At 41.1% G+C, this 17343-nt stretch overlaps 1 protein-coding gene and 1 long non-coding RNA gene across 2 annotated transcripts; both read right to left on the reverse strand.

Moving 5' to 3' along the window:
• Positions 1-1171: 1171 nt before the first annotated feature.
• Positions 1172-13084, reverse strand: eef1akmt2 (EEF1A lysine methyltransferase 2). Its single transcript, XM_015944833.3, has 6 exons — positions 12812-13084; positions 11734-11799; positions 11500-11614; positions 11198-11305; positions 1992-2208; positions 1172-1495 (listed from the first exon to the last, which is right to left on the reverse strand). The coding sequence occupies exons 1-6, from the start codon at positions 12919-12921 to the stop codon at positions 1398-1400; spliced, it is 714 nt and encodes a 237-aa protein (XP_015800319.3). The 5' UTR covers positions 12922-13084; the 3' UTR covers positions 1172-1397.
• Positions 7871-8898, reverse strand: LOC139062111 (uncharacterized). The gene is made up of 2 exons (XR_011515691.1): positions 8667-8898; positions 7871-8100 (listed from the first exon to the last, which is right to left on the reverse strand). It is a non-coding gene; the product is annotated as an uncharacterized lncRNA (long non-coding RNA).
• Positions 13085-17343: the final 4259 nt, after the last annotated feature.

The raw sequence follows: 17343 nt of genomic DNA on the forward strand, positions 1-17343 counted from the left end.
CAAAATAAACGCAGAAACTTTCTTTTCATGTGTTTTTCGGTTTGTCTCATAGATTAAAAAACTATAATCATTTATCCGATTGGATTTAATTGCATTAGAGATATAAAATCTAACAGTTTATTTCTCAGAAGGCTTTTAATTGTGAACCCATCATCGACCTCCACCTCCTGCCACGGAAAAGTTCACGGCTACGCGCCAGAGCGATTCGATTCAATCCACAAAAATCCATATTAGAGCTTCAAACGCATTTCCAGGGAGACGAAGTGGAAAAATATAAATATTTGCAGTATCACAGTAGAGGGGTTGAAATGAAAGCACAGCATCCGCGTGCAGGGCAGAGCAGCAGTGGGCTGTGGTGGCATCAGTCTGTAGGTTGAAATCATGAGTGGAATAAATGTGTAGCTTCAAACATTTGTCGACCCCAAAAGCCATGAAAGTGCTGACTGTGGTAAATGCACATGGTTCAGTCCAGCAAAGTAAACCATGTGTAACAGTGAATCTGAATGAACACTTATAAAGCACACAAACCCAGGTTTAATCCTTTTCACCTCCATGTAGTGAATGTTGCACAAATGTTATAAATTCCACTTTGAAATGTGCACTTTGCAAATCTTATAGAAGTATGTTGTTTTTAAATCCTAATTTATCCTATTTTTTTGTCTTTAAACAAAGCTCAGCAATAAGCAAACCATTCCTTTGCATTATGACCCACAGGACATATGTGCTGAGAACTTATGACAGCCGTTTTTAAGACGGTAAGCCAGCATGCTGACAGAGCACAAGAACAGAGTTGATTTAACTGGGCTGCCTACTGGAGTACATTTCACCTCATGGGAAAATCATAGAGCTGTCAATCTGGGCAAAACAGGTATATCCAGACAGGATATCCTGACTCTTGTAAATTTCCAGGCAGTAATTCTTGTAAATCTTGAATGTGTTTACTCAACAGTGCACCTTCATACAGTGGTCTCATGGGCCAGTGGAACTTGTGATTAGTCTGGCAGATATTAATGGTGCCACTGAGAAAGAGAAAGGCAAACGTTTCCCTCACAGAGGTCATGGCCATGTTCATTGTCAGAAGTCCTTAGTCATCATTCCACGGAGCCCAATCCAGCCAACTAAATTAGGGTTATTTTTTAATAGTAGAAAAGATTAGTTTATGACTTAATACTTAATTTTAACTCACAGTATCATGCTTTATTAAATACATTCAAATACAAGGTGGAAGCTTGCACGACCACTCTGCACAGAAAAAAACAAAAGCACATTTATTTTAGGAAAAGAAATGTCTGTTTCAGCAGTATTGAAAAATAAGCACTAAATAGTAAAGCCTAGGAATCTCTAAAGAAAAAAAGTTGAATAATTAGACAGAAAAAAAATCCACTTCAATTGGTCCTTCAATGTATTGTTTTGAAGATGAGAGCTGCCACGCTGTTGCCAGTCTTTCCTCCGAACTTGAAACTTGGTGTAGGCAACTCCTGAACAAACTCAAAACCTGAAAAGCAGCACAAAAACTGGCAAGTTAAAAAACTATGGAAACAAGCCATGCGTCTAAACAAAAGCCAAGAATCTGCTCTTGTGGAGTATAACTAAGTGGTGGAATAAAAAGGAGGTTTAGCTGCAAATAATGAGTCAACTATCCATCTACCATCTGTGTTGCTTCCCGGGGCCCAGTGAAGACAAGCTGTCAGTGTGAAAGATGAGCACTTTGGCCCCCTGCAGGCTCTCCAGAGTGACTGCAGACTTGAGTGACAGCTAGCATAAACATGCCGAAATACTGATTTCACTGGCTGTTGTTCCCTGTAGCTTAACAGCCTGTCAAATTATGACTGTGGTTGAACATTTGTCTGTTTTGACTGAGACAACAACACACTAGGCTACAAAAGCAAAGACATCTCTAAGTTACAGTGATGCACAACAAGAGGATCAGCAGATTTTCCCAATCACCTTTTTAACCACACAGTTTTGACTAATAAATGATTTCCTCTTACCTTCGCCAAATCTTTCTAGCAGCTGCTCCTTCGTCCAGTTACATGATGTGATGGAAAAAAAGCCACCGTCTTTAAGAGCGTCTTTTAGACACTGGACATACATCTTTTTGCCGTCCTCAGTGTTGTCTGGGTTTAGACTAATTGCATCAAAAGTTCCTTTATCGATGCAGACATCAAAACCCTTAAGCTGCCCTTCACAGTTTAGGAAATCCATCTCCTAAAATAAAAAGTCATGGCAAATTAATTCAGAATCCCTCGATCATGATCATATGTTTTATTCTGTGACAGACAGGTCTATCTTGAAGGTGCATGAGGTAAGAATGACATCCTGTGGTCAGGTTTAGGCACTGCAGTCCATGTATCAAAACAAACAACTCCATTCTTAACAACTGTTGCCAATTACGGATCAGTGCCAGAAGATTCTAGATGACGAGAAGACGGGTCATGAACAGTAAGTTCATAAGTGGATAAAAACCTTTTACTGTAACATCGAGTTGTTGGTAATTGAAAAACGTACCTTGAGTTATTTTTAGAGCTGGCTATTACTTTTCTAATTCACTGTTAGCATTATTAGCTCAAAGTTAGCTTATAGCCTTCTTTACCCAATATCAGAGTAAAACAAAAAGGATGCCATGGATTCTCAGCCTGGAAATATACTTGCTGTTTGCCAATATGCATGTTTAAAATAGCAGCCTCGTGTAATTTGTGTTGATTTGAAGCGTTGTTTGTGCATGTCCCCCGAAACGAATCACGATGTGTTTGAACGCTGCAATATAGTAACCAGTAGTAATTGACAAAGCGAGGGAGACACACGATAAAGCTGCTCTCTTTTTCTGCAACGATCTCAAAATTAACCAGTAACTGATCTCTTCTATCGACACCATTTTTTTTTTGTTGTACTCCACAAACCAGGCTCTCTATCTAGAACTCTACTGTGCCATCTAGCGGAGTCCTCCAGTACTACATGCAGTACATTCCCGTACAGCAGCAAGTAAGTGAAGGCGCTGCCTGTGTCAGCACAAATACAAACAGCAAATATATTTTCAGCCTTAGGGGTACAAGAAATAACTTCTAGGTCCTTCCTTTTACTGGCTTCCATTTTTTCCACAACCTTGGTGCTTTTGCCTGCTACTGTTGAATTACAAATTACAAAATGCCAGCACAGACTTGGCAACTCTGCAGTCTCAATTATGAATGGCTCTGGAACCAGAAAGAATAGAGATGGGACAGATAATAAACAAAGACTACATCCCTCTTTGGCCTTTTTAAAAGGAGAAAAACTGACCCCCCCCCCCCCCCCCAGCTGAGAAGGAAATCTGTTTCAACGCAACCTTCCTTCTAACATGATTGTTAAATTAGACTGTTTTGTGTAACATTCTTACTTCTTGTACCTTTAATTTTAAAAGCATCTGCTGATATGACAGTACCTAACTGAGCAGAGGTTTCTGACCTGCCTGCCATCCAGTGAAAGGAACCCTTTATTTGATGATGGGCAGAACACCAGACCTCCGGTGTGAACTCACCGGCCACATACTCATAAACCATGTGTCACTAAACGAGATTTATGGAGGAGGAACCCACAGCGGTTCACTCGAGGCAGAAATGTATTCATGTCTTTGTTATTGACTCGAGTTTGCAAAATAGTGTGAGGATGCGGATGTAGACCGTGACTAATGAAAATGGAGAGGAGTGGGGGTAGGCATAGATTTCAAACAATGAATGAAAACACTTAAAATAATTTTGGTAATTTCCATCTTGTATAAAAGGCTAATGTGCCAACATTCCTCTCTCCCACGCTCCCCATGGCAAAGGTCAATATTGACTTTAACGGCAGTCCTCCTGCTCAAGCAAAGCACACACCTTTATGGGTGTGTGATGTATATAATGTATAAACTAAAGATTACACGCGCAAGAGGAAAACTTGTTCGTTGTACTTAAAAAGACCACCTAGCCTGTTTTTCTTACACACCAGTCAAGGCCTTTTCTTCCCATCCAACTCCTCCACATGGCAAATGGAAAAGGTTTCATTATGCTTTAGCAGGCCCAGCCTCTCCATGCTGAAGGCTACACTACTAGTGGCATTACAGATTGTAGAGAATCATGGATAGATGTAGAAAATGTAAGAGTTCACTATGCAGTTGTGCAAGATCGTATCTTCAAACCTCTGAAATTCCAATGTGGATGTTTGTTTTTTATATCAAAAGGAAGTATGTGAACTGGAATGACCAAGGCAGAACCTTTCTTCTGGTGTTACTCTTCTATTATTTTTTCCAACCACGGCTCATTTTAAACTATGTTTTTTATCATTTATTTTACACATGCTAATATAAATTGTATGACTCCATTTAACCTTACAAGAGATTCAGGGTGTTTAAGGGGGGGAAACAGCCTCACAGAAGGGATGGCATACTCTTCACTGTGCCAGTCTTTCTATTGAAGTCCCCACAGATGTTGCTGCCAAAAAGCACTAATCTGATCTCACAGCCAACATGTAGAAAGCTCCACCAAAACGTTTAGATCACAGGACCTTTTAACTGTTATTTTTCATGTTGAGATATTAAGGATGCCACTGGTTTGGGCGATTCTTATTAGATGTCAGCATTATTCCCTTCTTTTGATAACTGTGAAAATCTTATACTTTTTGTGGAGGACACTCAAGATATATTTTATGAGAAAATCTAACCAATTATCAGCATTTTTTAATTAAAAAAAATAAAGAATGGGTTTAAGATATCCACAGCATCTAATAATGTTATATCTCACTTTCAAAAATGTGATTTTATTTTTGTGAATATTTATGTGGAATCAGCTTCCTCATGACCTCAAATATACTCCAACTCTAGTCATTTTTAAATCAAAATGGAAAACTTCCATGTATTCATCAGCCTTTGGATGAATGCCTCTTATGCTGCACCTTCTTCACTGTAACTGCTGTTTTTAATGGTGCATTTTCTCTTATTTATCTAAATGTATTTCTGTATTTTAAATTTGTTTTGAAAATCTGCTGTTGTATGTTGTCACACTGATTTGAATGTTTTTGCTGTTCCTCGAAAGCACATTGAATTACCTGCGTATAAAATGTGCTACACAGATTAAGCTGCCTCGCCTTACGCCCAGAACACACCGGACGCAAAAGCGGAGCGATTCTAATCGGCGCCCTTGTTAACCTACTCTCTCGGTCACATCAGCCGCGAAGCGCCAAGAAGGCTTGCGCCGTGCAACGATCGTTTCGGCGTGAGCTCAAACTTTTCCGTGAGCCGCGTCAATTCTGGCAGGAAGTCAAACCAAAAGAGAAGAGGCGGGCTGGTAAATTGAACAAAATAAAGAAAATGTTCTAAACAAAACACCGCAATTGATAAATGTGATCATTTCTGTGTATCCAAACAGACTAGAGAGATGAAAATGAACAAACAAGACACACAACTGTGAAGATACATAGATCATAGAGCACGACTGTCCCACAATGGTCCTTGGAGACATGAATATTCACCTGGACAATCCCAGCTCATCAGGCTTCCTGTCACTAATGTCATCATTTGATCTAAAACTAGTACAAAGTCCTCCAACTCACAAAGCTGGAAAAGCACTTGACCTCATTTTCACCAGAAACTGTGCCATAGACACAATCTCTGTCACACCGCTGCATCTTTCGGGTCATAACTTCATCCATTTCAGCACGACTCTACAAGGGAGGTCCACTGCTTCCTCCCCAGTAGTCTCATTCCGCTGCAACCTCCGCAATCTGGCACCCAGCCATTTCTCCTCTCTTGTTGCCTCCACTCTTCCATCTCCCAGCACATTCTCTGCTTATGAAGTGAATGAAGCCAACGAGTCACTCTGCTCCACACTCTGCTCTTGTCTTAATAACGTGTGCCCTTTAGCCACTAGACCTGCTAGATCCTCTCAGTCGCACCCTTGGCTAAATGATACCCTCCGGTCTCTACGCACCAATCTTAGAGCTGCGGAACGGAAATTGTGCCAAACAAAAGATCCTGGTGATCTATTGAAATTTCAGGAATTACTGCCCTCATTCTCTGCCAGCATCACTGATGCAAAGAAAGCTTTCTACACTGACAAAATTCTCAGCTCTACTGACCCTCAGAAACAATTTTCAACATTCAAAACTCTGCTCACCCCACCATCTCCACCTCTTACCAACAATCTATCAGCTGACACCTTTGCCTCATTCTTCACTGACAAAGTGGCAGCTTTAAGCAAACAGTTTACTCAACTGGCCACTCCTGAACATTCGCTACCACAAACTCCTTCAAGCCCAACCATCTCAGGCCCTACTGCTTCATTTTCCTCTTTTTCCCCCCTCACTGAGAACTGTGTGTCCAAGCTTCTCATGTGCAGCTGCCCTACTACATGCCCACTGGACCCCATTCTGACTAAGCTGCTCCAAGCTATTGCTCCTACAGTAGCCGCAGCAGTCACACATGTGATCAACGCATCACTGACATCCGGTACATTTCCCACCTCTCTCAAGCATGCTCAGGTTAAACCGCTGCTAAAAAAAACATCTCTTCCTCCAAATCATGTGGAGAACTACCGTCCTATCTCTCTCCTCCCTTTTCTGTCCAAAATCATTGAAAGGGTGGCTTTCAAGCAGATTACAGAATACCTCTCACAAAACTGTCTGCTTGACCCTTACCAATCTGGGTTCAAAAAGGGCCACTCCACTGAGACTGCTCTGTTAGCAGTGACTGAATCCTTAAAAGAAGCTAGAGTGACAGGCAAATCCTCAGTGCTTATCCTGCTCGACTTATCAGCTGCATTTGACACTGTCAACCATGGCTTCCTTGTGTCCACACTCTCTAGCATGGGCATCACAGAGAAAGCACACGCCTGGTTTGAATCGTACCTCACAGGACGATCATTCAGTGTATCTTGGCTTGGACAATCCTCTACCATAGACCATCTTGCCACAGGAGTCCCCCAGGGCTCTGTACTAGGACCTCTTCTCTTTGCCATACACACCACCTCACTGGGTGAGATCATTCGATCACATGGCTTCTCCTACCACTGCTATGCAGACGACACCCAGCTCTATTTGTCATTTCCACTGGACGACCACACTGTCTCTGCACAAATATCAAACTGTCTCTCTGACATGTCAAAATGGATGAAATCCCACCATCTCCAACTCAACCTCTCTAAAACTGAACTACTTGTCATCCGAGAAAAACCATCCATACAGCACAATATCTCAATCCAAAATGACTTCCCATCTCTGGCTCCTTCAAAGGCAGTTCGAAATCTGGGTGTTGTGATTGATGAACACCTGACCTTTAAAGATCATGTTGCCTCTGTTGCCCGTTCATGCCGCTTTGCGCTGTATAACATACGAAAGATCAGACCATACCTAACACAACATGCCACCCAGCTCCTGGTGCAATCTACTGTCATCTCCCGCCTCAATTACTGCAATGCCCTTCTAACTGATCTTCCAGCCTGTGCTGTGAGACCTCTTCAAATGGTCCAGAATGCAGCAGCGCGTCTGGTCTTCAATCAGCCAAAAAGAGCACAAGTCACCCCTCTGTTCATTGAGCTCCACTGGCTACCGCTAGCAGCATGCATCAAATTTAAATTGCTAACACTAGCATACAAAGTCTGAGATGGTACGGCTCCCATCTACCTGAATCCTCTTGCAAAGGGTTACGTCTCGGCCCGGCCGCTCCGGTCATCACAGGATCGTCGGCTAGCAGTGCCTACACCACGCTCAGGACTAGGGCTGCAACTAACGATTATTCTCATAATCGATTAATCTGTCGATTATTTTTTCGATTAATCGATTAATCGGTTTGTTATTGTTTAGCTATTTAACCTATACAAGAGATGAATACATTTCAGTTAAGAAAAAGAAAAACATAAGAGAATTGTGCAGTTGACTGCAATCTATTTTATTGCACATGACCACAGTCAGCAGTGTAAAATGAGCTAAACAGTGCAAAATATCAGTCCAGAATAATTTTTTGGCATCAAAATATAAGAGGTAAATTCCATAAAAAATAATGTAGAATGTGGAATAGAGTTTGTAAGTGCTATGCATTGCTGGGGGGTGAGTGTCTTGTTCCCCATGTAGTTGTCCATCGTTGCTTGTTTTTTTCTGCATAAGAAACACAAATAACCTGAATTAAGTACACATATAAAATAAAGCAGCACACACACTACAACACTAAATCAATATTACATTATTTGAATTAATTAACAATATACAGTGATCATTTATTTTGACAAAAATGTGTTGTGAGGCGTTTTACAGCGTTAGATAGTAAAACAGCCTTTTAATAGTTAAAAAAAGGACTTTCTGAATTTCTCCTGTATTTAAAAATTGAAAGCGTACAACTATGCCGCATTATATTCACCTGGACACAGCTCGTCTGTATATTTTTCTCCGCGGAGTTGTCCTTTTTTGAATGAGGAACATAGTTATGGGTTTGTGCCGTTTTTCTCTTAACGAGAACATTCTTATAAACAGACGTGCTAAATTTGGCAAGCGCATGATTCACAACACGGAGGAGATTCACGATTGCATCTAGTCAATCAGAAGTAGAACACCGTAAACTGACGCGGCAAAAAAAAAAAACATGTTTAACATCCACTATAACGAACTCAGCTAACACTAAGTCCCAAATGTGATCTGCGTTAGCTTGTTTATTTTCTGTTACTTACCGGACATTCCTCTGCTGCATCAGCCCCCACGTTTTCGTCTCAAATGTTCACTTAGGGACGTCGTGCTTCCGTCGTGCCATGGTTTTTGCATATTTTGTAGGTCACCGGTCTTTTCAAGGCATCTAGTGAAGTGCTCCCATACTCGTGAGGTTTTTGTCCGGGGTTTCTCTTGTTTTGTCGCTTCTATTTTTCTTCCGTATTTGTTGTTGATCCGCCATCTCTCACAGCAAGATGCGCGTCAGTAACGTGATACGTCATGAAAACCGAGGGCACTTATTGGCTAATTTCTTCTTCTACGGCCCCACTGGTAGATCAGTGGCTCATTACTACCACACACTGGCGGCAAATTTAACACATTGTAACCGATGTCAGATTGTGGTAAAAAATAGACTTTATGCGGTAAAATATGATTATTAAACAACTAATCGATGACTAAAAAAGTTGTTAACTATTTTAATAATCGATTATAATCGATTAAATCGATTAGTTGTTTCAGCTCTACTCAGGACAATCCAGACTTTTCTCATGCATCGTTCCACAAATGTGGAATGACCTACCAAGCACTACCAGAACTGCGGCTTCCTTTTCAATTTTCAAGAAACTCCTGAAGACCCTGCTCTTCAGAGAGCATCTTCTTAACTAGCACCTTGCCTGCACCCACCCCCCCTCTCTACTGTCCACTCCTTGTTCAATACTCTCCATGACTGATGTCAATGTTGTTGTTGTTATTGTTGTTGTTAGCCTCAAGGGCAACATGCCGATTATCACTTGTAAGTCGCTTTGGACAAAAGCCTCTGCTAAATACATAAGCATAAACATCATTTTAAATGCAGTTTTTACAGCAAAAGATGGGAATGTGAATCCAAAAATTACGTTTAATTTAAAGGTAACTACCGTATTTTCCGGACTGTAAGTCGCACTTTTTTTCATAGTCTGGCTGGTCCTTCGACTTATACTCCGGAGCGACTTATATACCAAATTATGTATAACGTGCTGCCAGGAATAAGCTCCTCTGCCCCGCCATCACCTGCTGGAGCCTGTGGCAAGCTGCTGCAGGCCGGACGGCTCCGACCCAGGAATGACCTCCCCTGTCACGCTAGGAGGGTTTCAAACACCGCCATCACCTGATGCAGCCTATGGAGGGGTGCTGCGGGCCGGCTCCGGCCCAGGAATGAGCTCTCCCCGCCCGCTGGGAGGGTTTGAAACACCACCATCCTCTGCTGGAGACCGTGGTGCACTGCTGCACCCTGTTTGTTTATTCTGTTATTGTTACCGGTACTTGTCTTGCAATGTGAAATGCTTGGTCTCAGATTTTGTAAGAAAAATAATAAAATTTCCCTCCAAAATGCGACTTATAGTCCAGTACGTCTTACATGTTTCTTTCTTCTTCATTATACATTTTATGGCTGGTGCAACTTACACTCCGAAGTGACTTATAGTTCGGAGCAACTTATAGTCCGGAAAATACGGTATACAATAATATTGTACAGTACCACAAACACTAGGTTATTTACTCACCCATTTAGAAAGGAACTGGTCTAAAAACAGCAGCAGGATCAGCTCAAACTAGTTACACACTAGAGGTTGTATCAACTAGTCAACTTCACTGCTCAGTAGTGACTTTTTATGCCTTTCATAGACTAGTCGCTGTCACGTGATAATGACCGACAAGATGCAGTCCTCAGAAAAGACAGCAAGTGACGAGCCCCTGCGCGTTGGGAGGCGACGCACCGTGCCAGAGCGCGGGTATCTGACTCCCGCCGTAAAACGGACATTTGACCGAATTGTGACCTTTACCCCCTTGCAATTTAACTTTCCCCTCACCCCCATCCTAACCTTAACCAGCTTGCGCATGCAAAGCTCTGATCGCTGACGCAGTTTTTCTTTAGCATTGAGAGGAGATGCAGGAAGATAATAAACAGACAGGACAGAAAAATAGTTAAATAAAAACAAGTTAGTTTTTGTACCTGGTGGTTGCAACAAACAGACACCACTGAAGGTAATCAGAAGTGTGGAACAGAGACTTAAATAATTATTTTAATGTTTAGAGCAGCAGCAACTCTGAGAGGCTGCAGGCACACCAGTTTGCGGCCGCTGCGCAGGGAGAAGGGGGAGAGGGCTGAAGCAGGGAACAGTAAAACAACGCTTGGTCACCCATCGTCAGTTTTAGCCACTTCAGGTGTATGAGTCATCAACGACTAGTCGAAGTGAACTTGATTTTCATTACTTAACACATGCAGCCCCTATTACACAAACACACACACACACACACACACACACACACACAGAAAGGGCATGGGGTGGGGTTGGAAAACAGTAAGCTTGAGCAGAAGCGCTCATCGGAAATTCTTGCCTGATGTGAACAGAGGAGCAACTGGTAGCACGCAAATTTCGGGAGTGATCCGCTTCGCAGCTGGTGTGTTCCGGGCGTTATGGTCTTGAATACTTTTCACTGAAAGCATCCGAGTGTTTCTTCCTAACCCAGTGAGTGGGAGATCTGCAGTTTAAAAGAAAGTCAACCAGGAACCCACCTTAACACTGACATCAGTCAAACCTTCTGCCTCCAGAACATTTCTGGCCAGTTCTACTGATGCAGGAGAATAATCCATACCAGTGAGGTTCTTGTATCCATGTTTGGCCTGTATGTGGAAAAAATAGAAAAAGTCTAAGAGTGAATGAGAGAAAACAATTGAACAGATGAATGTCAAGTGCATGACTAGCAAGTGTTTGAGTAAAATATGCTGTTTAATAAAGTTTTTCTCCTTTTTGTTTAAATGTAACCTTTAATGAGCCTTCTAAAGTTGTCATTTATTTTTCTAAACTTTATTCACACCAGCTCAACTAAGAAGGCCCCGTTTCCTGTGCCGATGTCCAGAATAGCAGCATTTTCATTGATTTTAGCTTCGTCCATCCATTGTAGCACACGGCTCATACTTTCCTCACCAAACCTAAAATAGAGAGACAAAAACACACAGATTCACAGCTTATCAAGGCCAGAAGAGGGTTAAAGGAGGGTTGTGATTAACTTCAGGTTGTGTTTTCCCATCAGAGCTAAACTAACTCCTACCAGATCTCCCCAACATCTCCGATGTCTTTAAAAGTCTCCAGCTCTTTCTGATATGTTTCCTCCCAGCTGCAAAAAAGGAGAAACGTTGACAGATGATGTTTTAAATCCTGTAGCATTAGGCACTAACACACACACACCCATGCACGCATGTGTTCGCACGTTTGGATTGATACACTTGTGGGGACTTGTCCTTGACATCCATTCATTTTAGTGGCTGAAATATGCCTAACCCTAACTAATATGGGTCTATTCCTAGACTTACCATTCCTATGAAAATAAGTGTTTTTTTTGGGGGGGGGGTGGGGGGGGGGGGTCCCATTGCATCAACCACTTCCATTGCAGGTTAAACCTGAAAATATGTCTCAAAGATGTAGAACAGACAAAACACACACACACATGTTGGTATATCTATACTTGTGAGACCCCGTTATTGATTTTCACTCATTTTAGTGACTCCACTACGCCTAACCTAAACCTATACCCTAACCAATGCAGTTCTATTCTTAACCCTAACCTTAACTAAACGTTAATTCACAACATACCTCTATAATCAATTATCAGGGATTTTTTACACTATGACAACCTGGCAAATGTCCTCATAATTTCAAAATGTCCCCATGTAAGTGGTGAAAAGTTAAAAATGTGTCCACACACACACACACACACACACACACACACACACACATATTTATATATCGATGATACACACACACACACACACACACACACACACACACACACACATATATATATATATATATGTATGTGTGTGTGTGTGTGTGTGTGTGTGTGTGTATGTATGTACGCGCCGCGCGCGCACACACATTCAGTAGCACCCTCTTCAGCAGGATCATAACCGAAGAGCTAGCTTGTCTGTTTAATATTAGCCGTGGAAACAAATGTTTCACAGTCCTTTCGCCTTTAGTACAACGTGTCTTATTGTCAAAGAAAGACATTTAGTCAGTGGTCCAAATTGTAGCAAGCAGCGACCGTTGCTCCAACTTAAACAGACGCTTCAAAGTGCATTACGCAATGACGCCGACGAGGAAATTCTCTATAAAAACGTAGCAACACTCACTACTCTTTGGTTCCAAGTTCTGAGGTTCCAAAATCATTTTCTGAGCATCTGTCTTCTTCTAAATCCGAGTTATTTTCACAACCATGTGAGTTTTCACCAGCGCCTGCCATGATGAGTTAGATGACGTCATGGAAATGGGCAAGCCAGGTGGTCATATAATAGACAGCAGATACAAGAAAATTCGAACAAGGCTAATGGATTACATTTTCTCAGAAGGGACTGCTATAATTTATTTTCGCGTTCAAAATTAAGATTACACTACCTATTTATGAAACTTCAGTTCATTTAAATAAATAAACACGATAGTTATAAAGTGATACCAAGGCAGATTTCATTTTTCGTCTGCAAGATGGATGCTGTATTCACTCATCACCATGCAAAAAACAGCAATAATAATAAATTATGAGAAAATCAAAACAATTTATTTTCATTCATGGGAACTTCACATTTACTTTCATTGCAGACGAGTTAGTTTACACTATGTCCTTTCGAAAAGTAATAGAATACAGGTAGCCAAACTTCACTGCGATTTACATGATTTGCTAATATCACGTTCCGGGTTAAATGTTGTCAGAATTTCTGCTGAATTACCCCAACATGAAGACCTACACACTCTTTACACTAGCCATAAGGAAGGGCCTGTTCCTCTGCAGCCATGATAGGTAGGTAGGATTTCTTGATATCAGCAACTTCTGTTATCTGTCTGTAGTACAGCATGTAGGGGTTTGTTCTCCCACAATGGTATTTCCAGCATCTCCTCCTCTGTTTGCCATTGTCTGAGAAATTCAATGTCTGAGCACGTCATCTGTTGGAGCCTTGTCCTTGATAATTGTGGATCTTGGATGTTTCAACTGAGCACGTCATCTGTTGGAGCCTTGTCCTTGATAATTGTGGATCTTGGATGTTTCAACCCGGACAGTGGCTCTCACACTGAATATTCCTCAGCCTCCTTCCTTACGGCTAGTGCACAGTCTCAGGGTACTGGATTTGGGATGGAACTCCATAGATATCCATACATATGAAAGTCTAATGTTTATCAGTACATTGCAGACAACCATGTTAGACCAGTAGATTAGACTATGGGAGCATAATGGTGTGCTCAAATGAGACTCAGAGAACTGAACTGATTTAACAAAGAACGACGTAGTGAAATGATTTGGTTGATTACATAACAGACACAATGAGATAAAAAGTTTTCAGTTTCCTTATTCTGCAATACACAAGACAATTACATAACACAAAATACTCGTCACTTGGCCAAGTGTTATTCCTTCTAGCTCTATTGGGTCCACCCTAATAACCTGAATGCTTATTCTAAAACAGGTTATCAAATTTCAATTTCCATTCAAATGACTGTACCGGATAACAATCATGTGAGGGGGTTTCCCTACACAGCAGCATAATGTGCCGTCTCAGACGTGCTTGTCCAAAAGAAGTAAGGTCAGCAACATAAAAGACAATAAAATAAAATAAAATAAAATAAAATATAGGTCGGTCAGTAGTCAATAGCATATCCAGCTGTGAGTGAAGGTTTGTGTGACACAGCCTATCACACCGCTGGTGCAGCAACAAATCCGCAATGGAAGGGAATTTATTTAAGTTCTGGTGGGAAGGCCCGCCATCAAAGTCACCGGATTAATCCACTCGAGGAATTCTCCGTCATAAAAAACAAAAACAAAACCTGATCTGTTGATAGACAAGATCCAAAAGCAATACCAATATTATCTTCATTTTTCGCAGATCCAATATTCTTTTGACATCAAAATACAGTTGAAAACTCAAATTCACAGTTGAAGGATTTGGTAAATTGAGTGCTTTAAGAGCTCAATATATATTAACTCTACTTATGACCAATAAGCTGTGATACTCTATATAAATATAGAATATCATCCTGCTTGGTCTTTGTGTGTTTAATCAGAAGATTATAGGATTCTTGTTTATTCAAGGACTGTACACACTTTGTTTTGATTCAAGAAAGAGCCAGGTTTATAAAAGTAAGAATTTATTCCCAAACAATTAAAACATGACAAGTTAACTAAAATTTACTGTGATGGATGAATCTGTACTGATAAACATTAGACTTTCATAAATATTAGATTCATTACACACAACTAAAGTAGTTCAAGCCTTTTATTGTTTCTAATATTGATGATGTTGGCATACCGCTCATGAAAACCCAAAATTCCTATCTAAAAAACATTAGCATATCATGAAAAGGTTCTCTAAACGAGCTATTAACCTAATCATCTGAATCAACTAATTAACTCTAAACACCTGCAAAAGATTTCTGAGGCTTTTAAAAACTCCCAGCCTGGTTCAATACTCAAAACCGCAATCATGGGTAAGACTGCCGACCTGACTGCTGTCCAGAAGGCCATCATTGACACCCTCAAGCAAGAGGGTAAGACACAGAAAGAAATTTCTGAACGAATAGGCTGTTCCCAGAGTGCTGTATCAAGGCACCTCAGTGGGAAGTCTGTGGGAAGTAAAAGGTTTGGCAGAAAACGCTGCACAACGAGAAGAGGTGACCGGACCCTGAGGAAGATTGTGGAGAAGGACCGATTCCAAACCTTGTGGGACCTACGGAAACAGTGGACTGAGTCTGCAGTAGAAACATCCAGAGCCACCGTGTACAGGCGTGTGCAGGAAATGGGCTACAGGTGTCGCATTCCCCAGGTCAAGCCACTTTTGAACCAGAAACAGCAGCAGAAGCACCTGACCTGGGTTACAGAGAAGCAGCGCTGGACTGTTGCTCAGTGGTCCAAAGTACTTTTTTCGGATGAAAGCAAATTTTGCATGTCATTCGGAAATCAAGGTGCCAGAGTCTGGAGGAAGACTGGGCAGAGGGAAATGCCAAAATGCCTGAAGTCCAGTGTCAAGTACCCGCAGTCAGTGATGGTCTGGGGTGCCATGTCAGCTGCTGGTGTTGGTCCACTGTGTTTTATCAAGGGCAGGGTCAATGCAGCTAGCTATCAGGAGATTTTGGAGCACTTCATGCTTCCATCTGCTGAAAAGCTTTATGGAGATGAAGATTTCATTTTTCAGCATGACCTGGCACCTGCTCACAGTGCCAAAACCACTGGTAAATGGTTTACTGACCATGGTATTACTGTGTGGTATTACTGTGCTCAATTGACCTGCCAACTCTCCTGACCTGAACCCCATAGAGAATCTGTGGGATATTGCGAAGAGAAAGTTGAGAGACGCAAGACCCAACACTCTGGATGAGCTTAAGGCCGCTATCAAAGCATCCTGGTCCTCCATAACACCTCAGCAGTGCCACAGGCTGATTGCCTCCATGCCACGCCGCATTGAAGCAGTCATTTGTGCAAAAGGATTCCCGACCAAGTATTGAGTGCGTAACTGAACATAATTATTTGAAGGTTGACTTTTTTTGTATCAAAAACACTTTTCTTGTATTGGTTGGATGAAATATGCTAAGTTTTTGAGATAGGAATTTTGGGTTTTCATGAGCCTGTATCATCAATATTAGAAATAATAAAAGGCTTGAACTACTTCAGTTGTGTGTAATGAATCTAAGATAGATAGATAATCTTTGACAGACTCTTAGGTCCAGATAAAGAAAAAAGAACAAAACTTTAAAACAATGAAACAAAATAGGTAAAAACTGTGTGTTATCAGTACATTACAGACAATAATGAACTTTATCACAATATGCAATGTTTTTGAGAAGGACCTGTATGTGTGTGTGTGTGTATATATATATATATATATATATATATATATATATATATATATATATATATATATATATATCGTTCAGTTTCCTGCTCGGGTCATACCAAAGACTGAAAAAATGGCACCCAATGCCTCCCTGCTTGACACTCAGCAATAAGGGGTTGGATTGGTGGGGTTAAACCACCAAACGGTTCCCGAGCGCGACTGTTTGCAGCCCCCCCCCCCCCCCCCCCCCCCCCCCCCCCCCGGCTTAATGAACTGACCTGAATTGGAATGTTTACTATGTGAAGTGCCTTGAGTCGACTCTTGTCGTGATTTGGCGCTATATAAATAAACTTGAATTGAATTGAATTGAAACGTTGAGTATCCATTGCGTTTAATACTGTTACACAAATAGGGGTTTTCATTGTTTTTAACTAAATAATAAGAGAAAAATACTTTTACAGAGAGATCCCCAGTTGTTAATGCCAAAATGCCATGACACTTTATTTTGAAAGAATTTACAGAAAGTGCCTCCACTAAGTAGGTATTGTAATTTTATTAATTTATTTTTTCTAAATGTTTTAACACCAGGGTGTAGTTCCAGATTGTCACCACCGGAGGGACACATCTCTCCTCTTCATGCAAATTACACTGAGTTTAGTTCCATACCTAGGCTTAGCCCTTTCACTCCACAAAACCATCATGTTTAACGGTGTTACATAAATACGGTTTTAATCGTGTTTTTAAATAAACAAGAAGAGAAAAACATCTGTCAGAGCAAGTTCCTCTGTTACGTACATTAAAATGCCATGGAATTTTGTTTCTGAATGAATTTTCAGGAAGTTATTTTA

The sequence above is a fragment of the Nothobranchius furzeri genome, chromosome 12 (assembly GCF_043380555.1).
Source record: "Nothobranchius furzeri strain GRZ-AD chromosome 12, NfurGRZ-RIMD1, whole genome shotgun sequence".
NCBI lineage: Eukaryota > Metazoa > Chordata > Actinopteri > Cyprinodontiformes > Nothobranchiidae > Nothobranchius > Nothobranchius furzeri.

Bases quoted from the DNA above. Each gene is read 5' to 3' on its own strand.
- eef1akmt2 (XM_015944833.3), bottom strand. From the start codon at position 12,921: ATGGCAGGCGCTGGTGAAAACTCACATGGTTGTGAAAATAACTCGGAT. The intron at 11,615-11,733 runs GTAGGAGTTAGT...TCTCTATTTTAG, and splicing joins GGAGATGTTGGGGAGATCTG to GTTTGGTGAGGAAAGTATGA. The intron at 1,496-1,991 runs GTAAGAGGAAAT...GCTGCTTTTCAG, and splicing joins GCTAGAAAGATTTGGCGAAG to GTTTTGAGTTTGTTCAGGAG.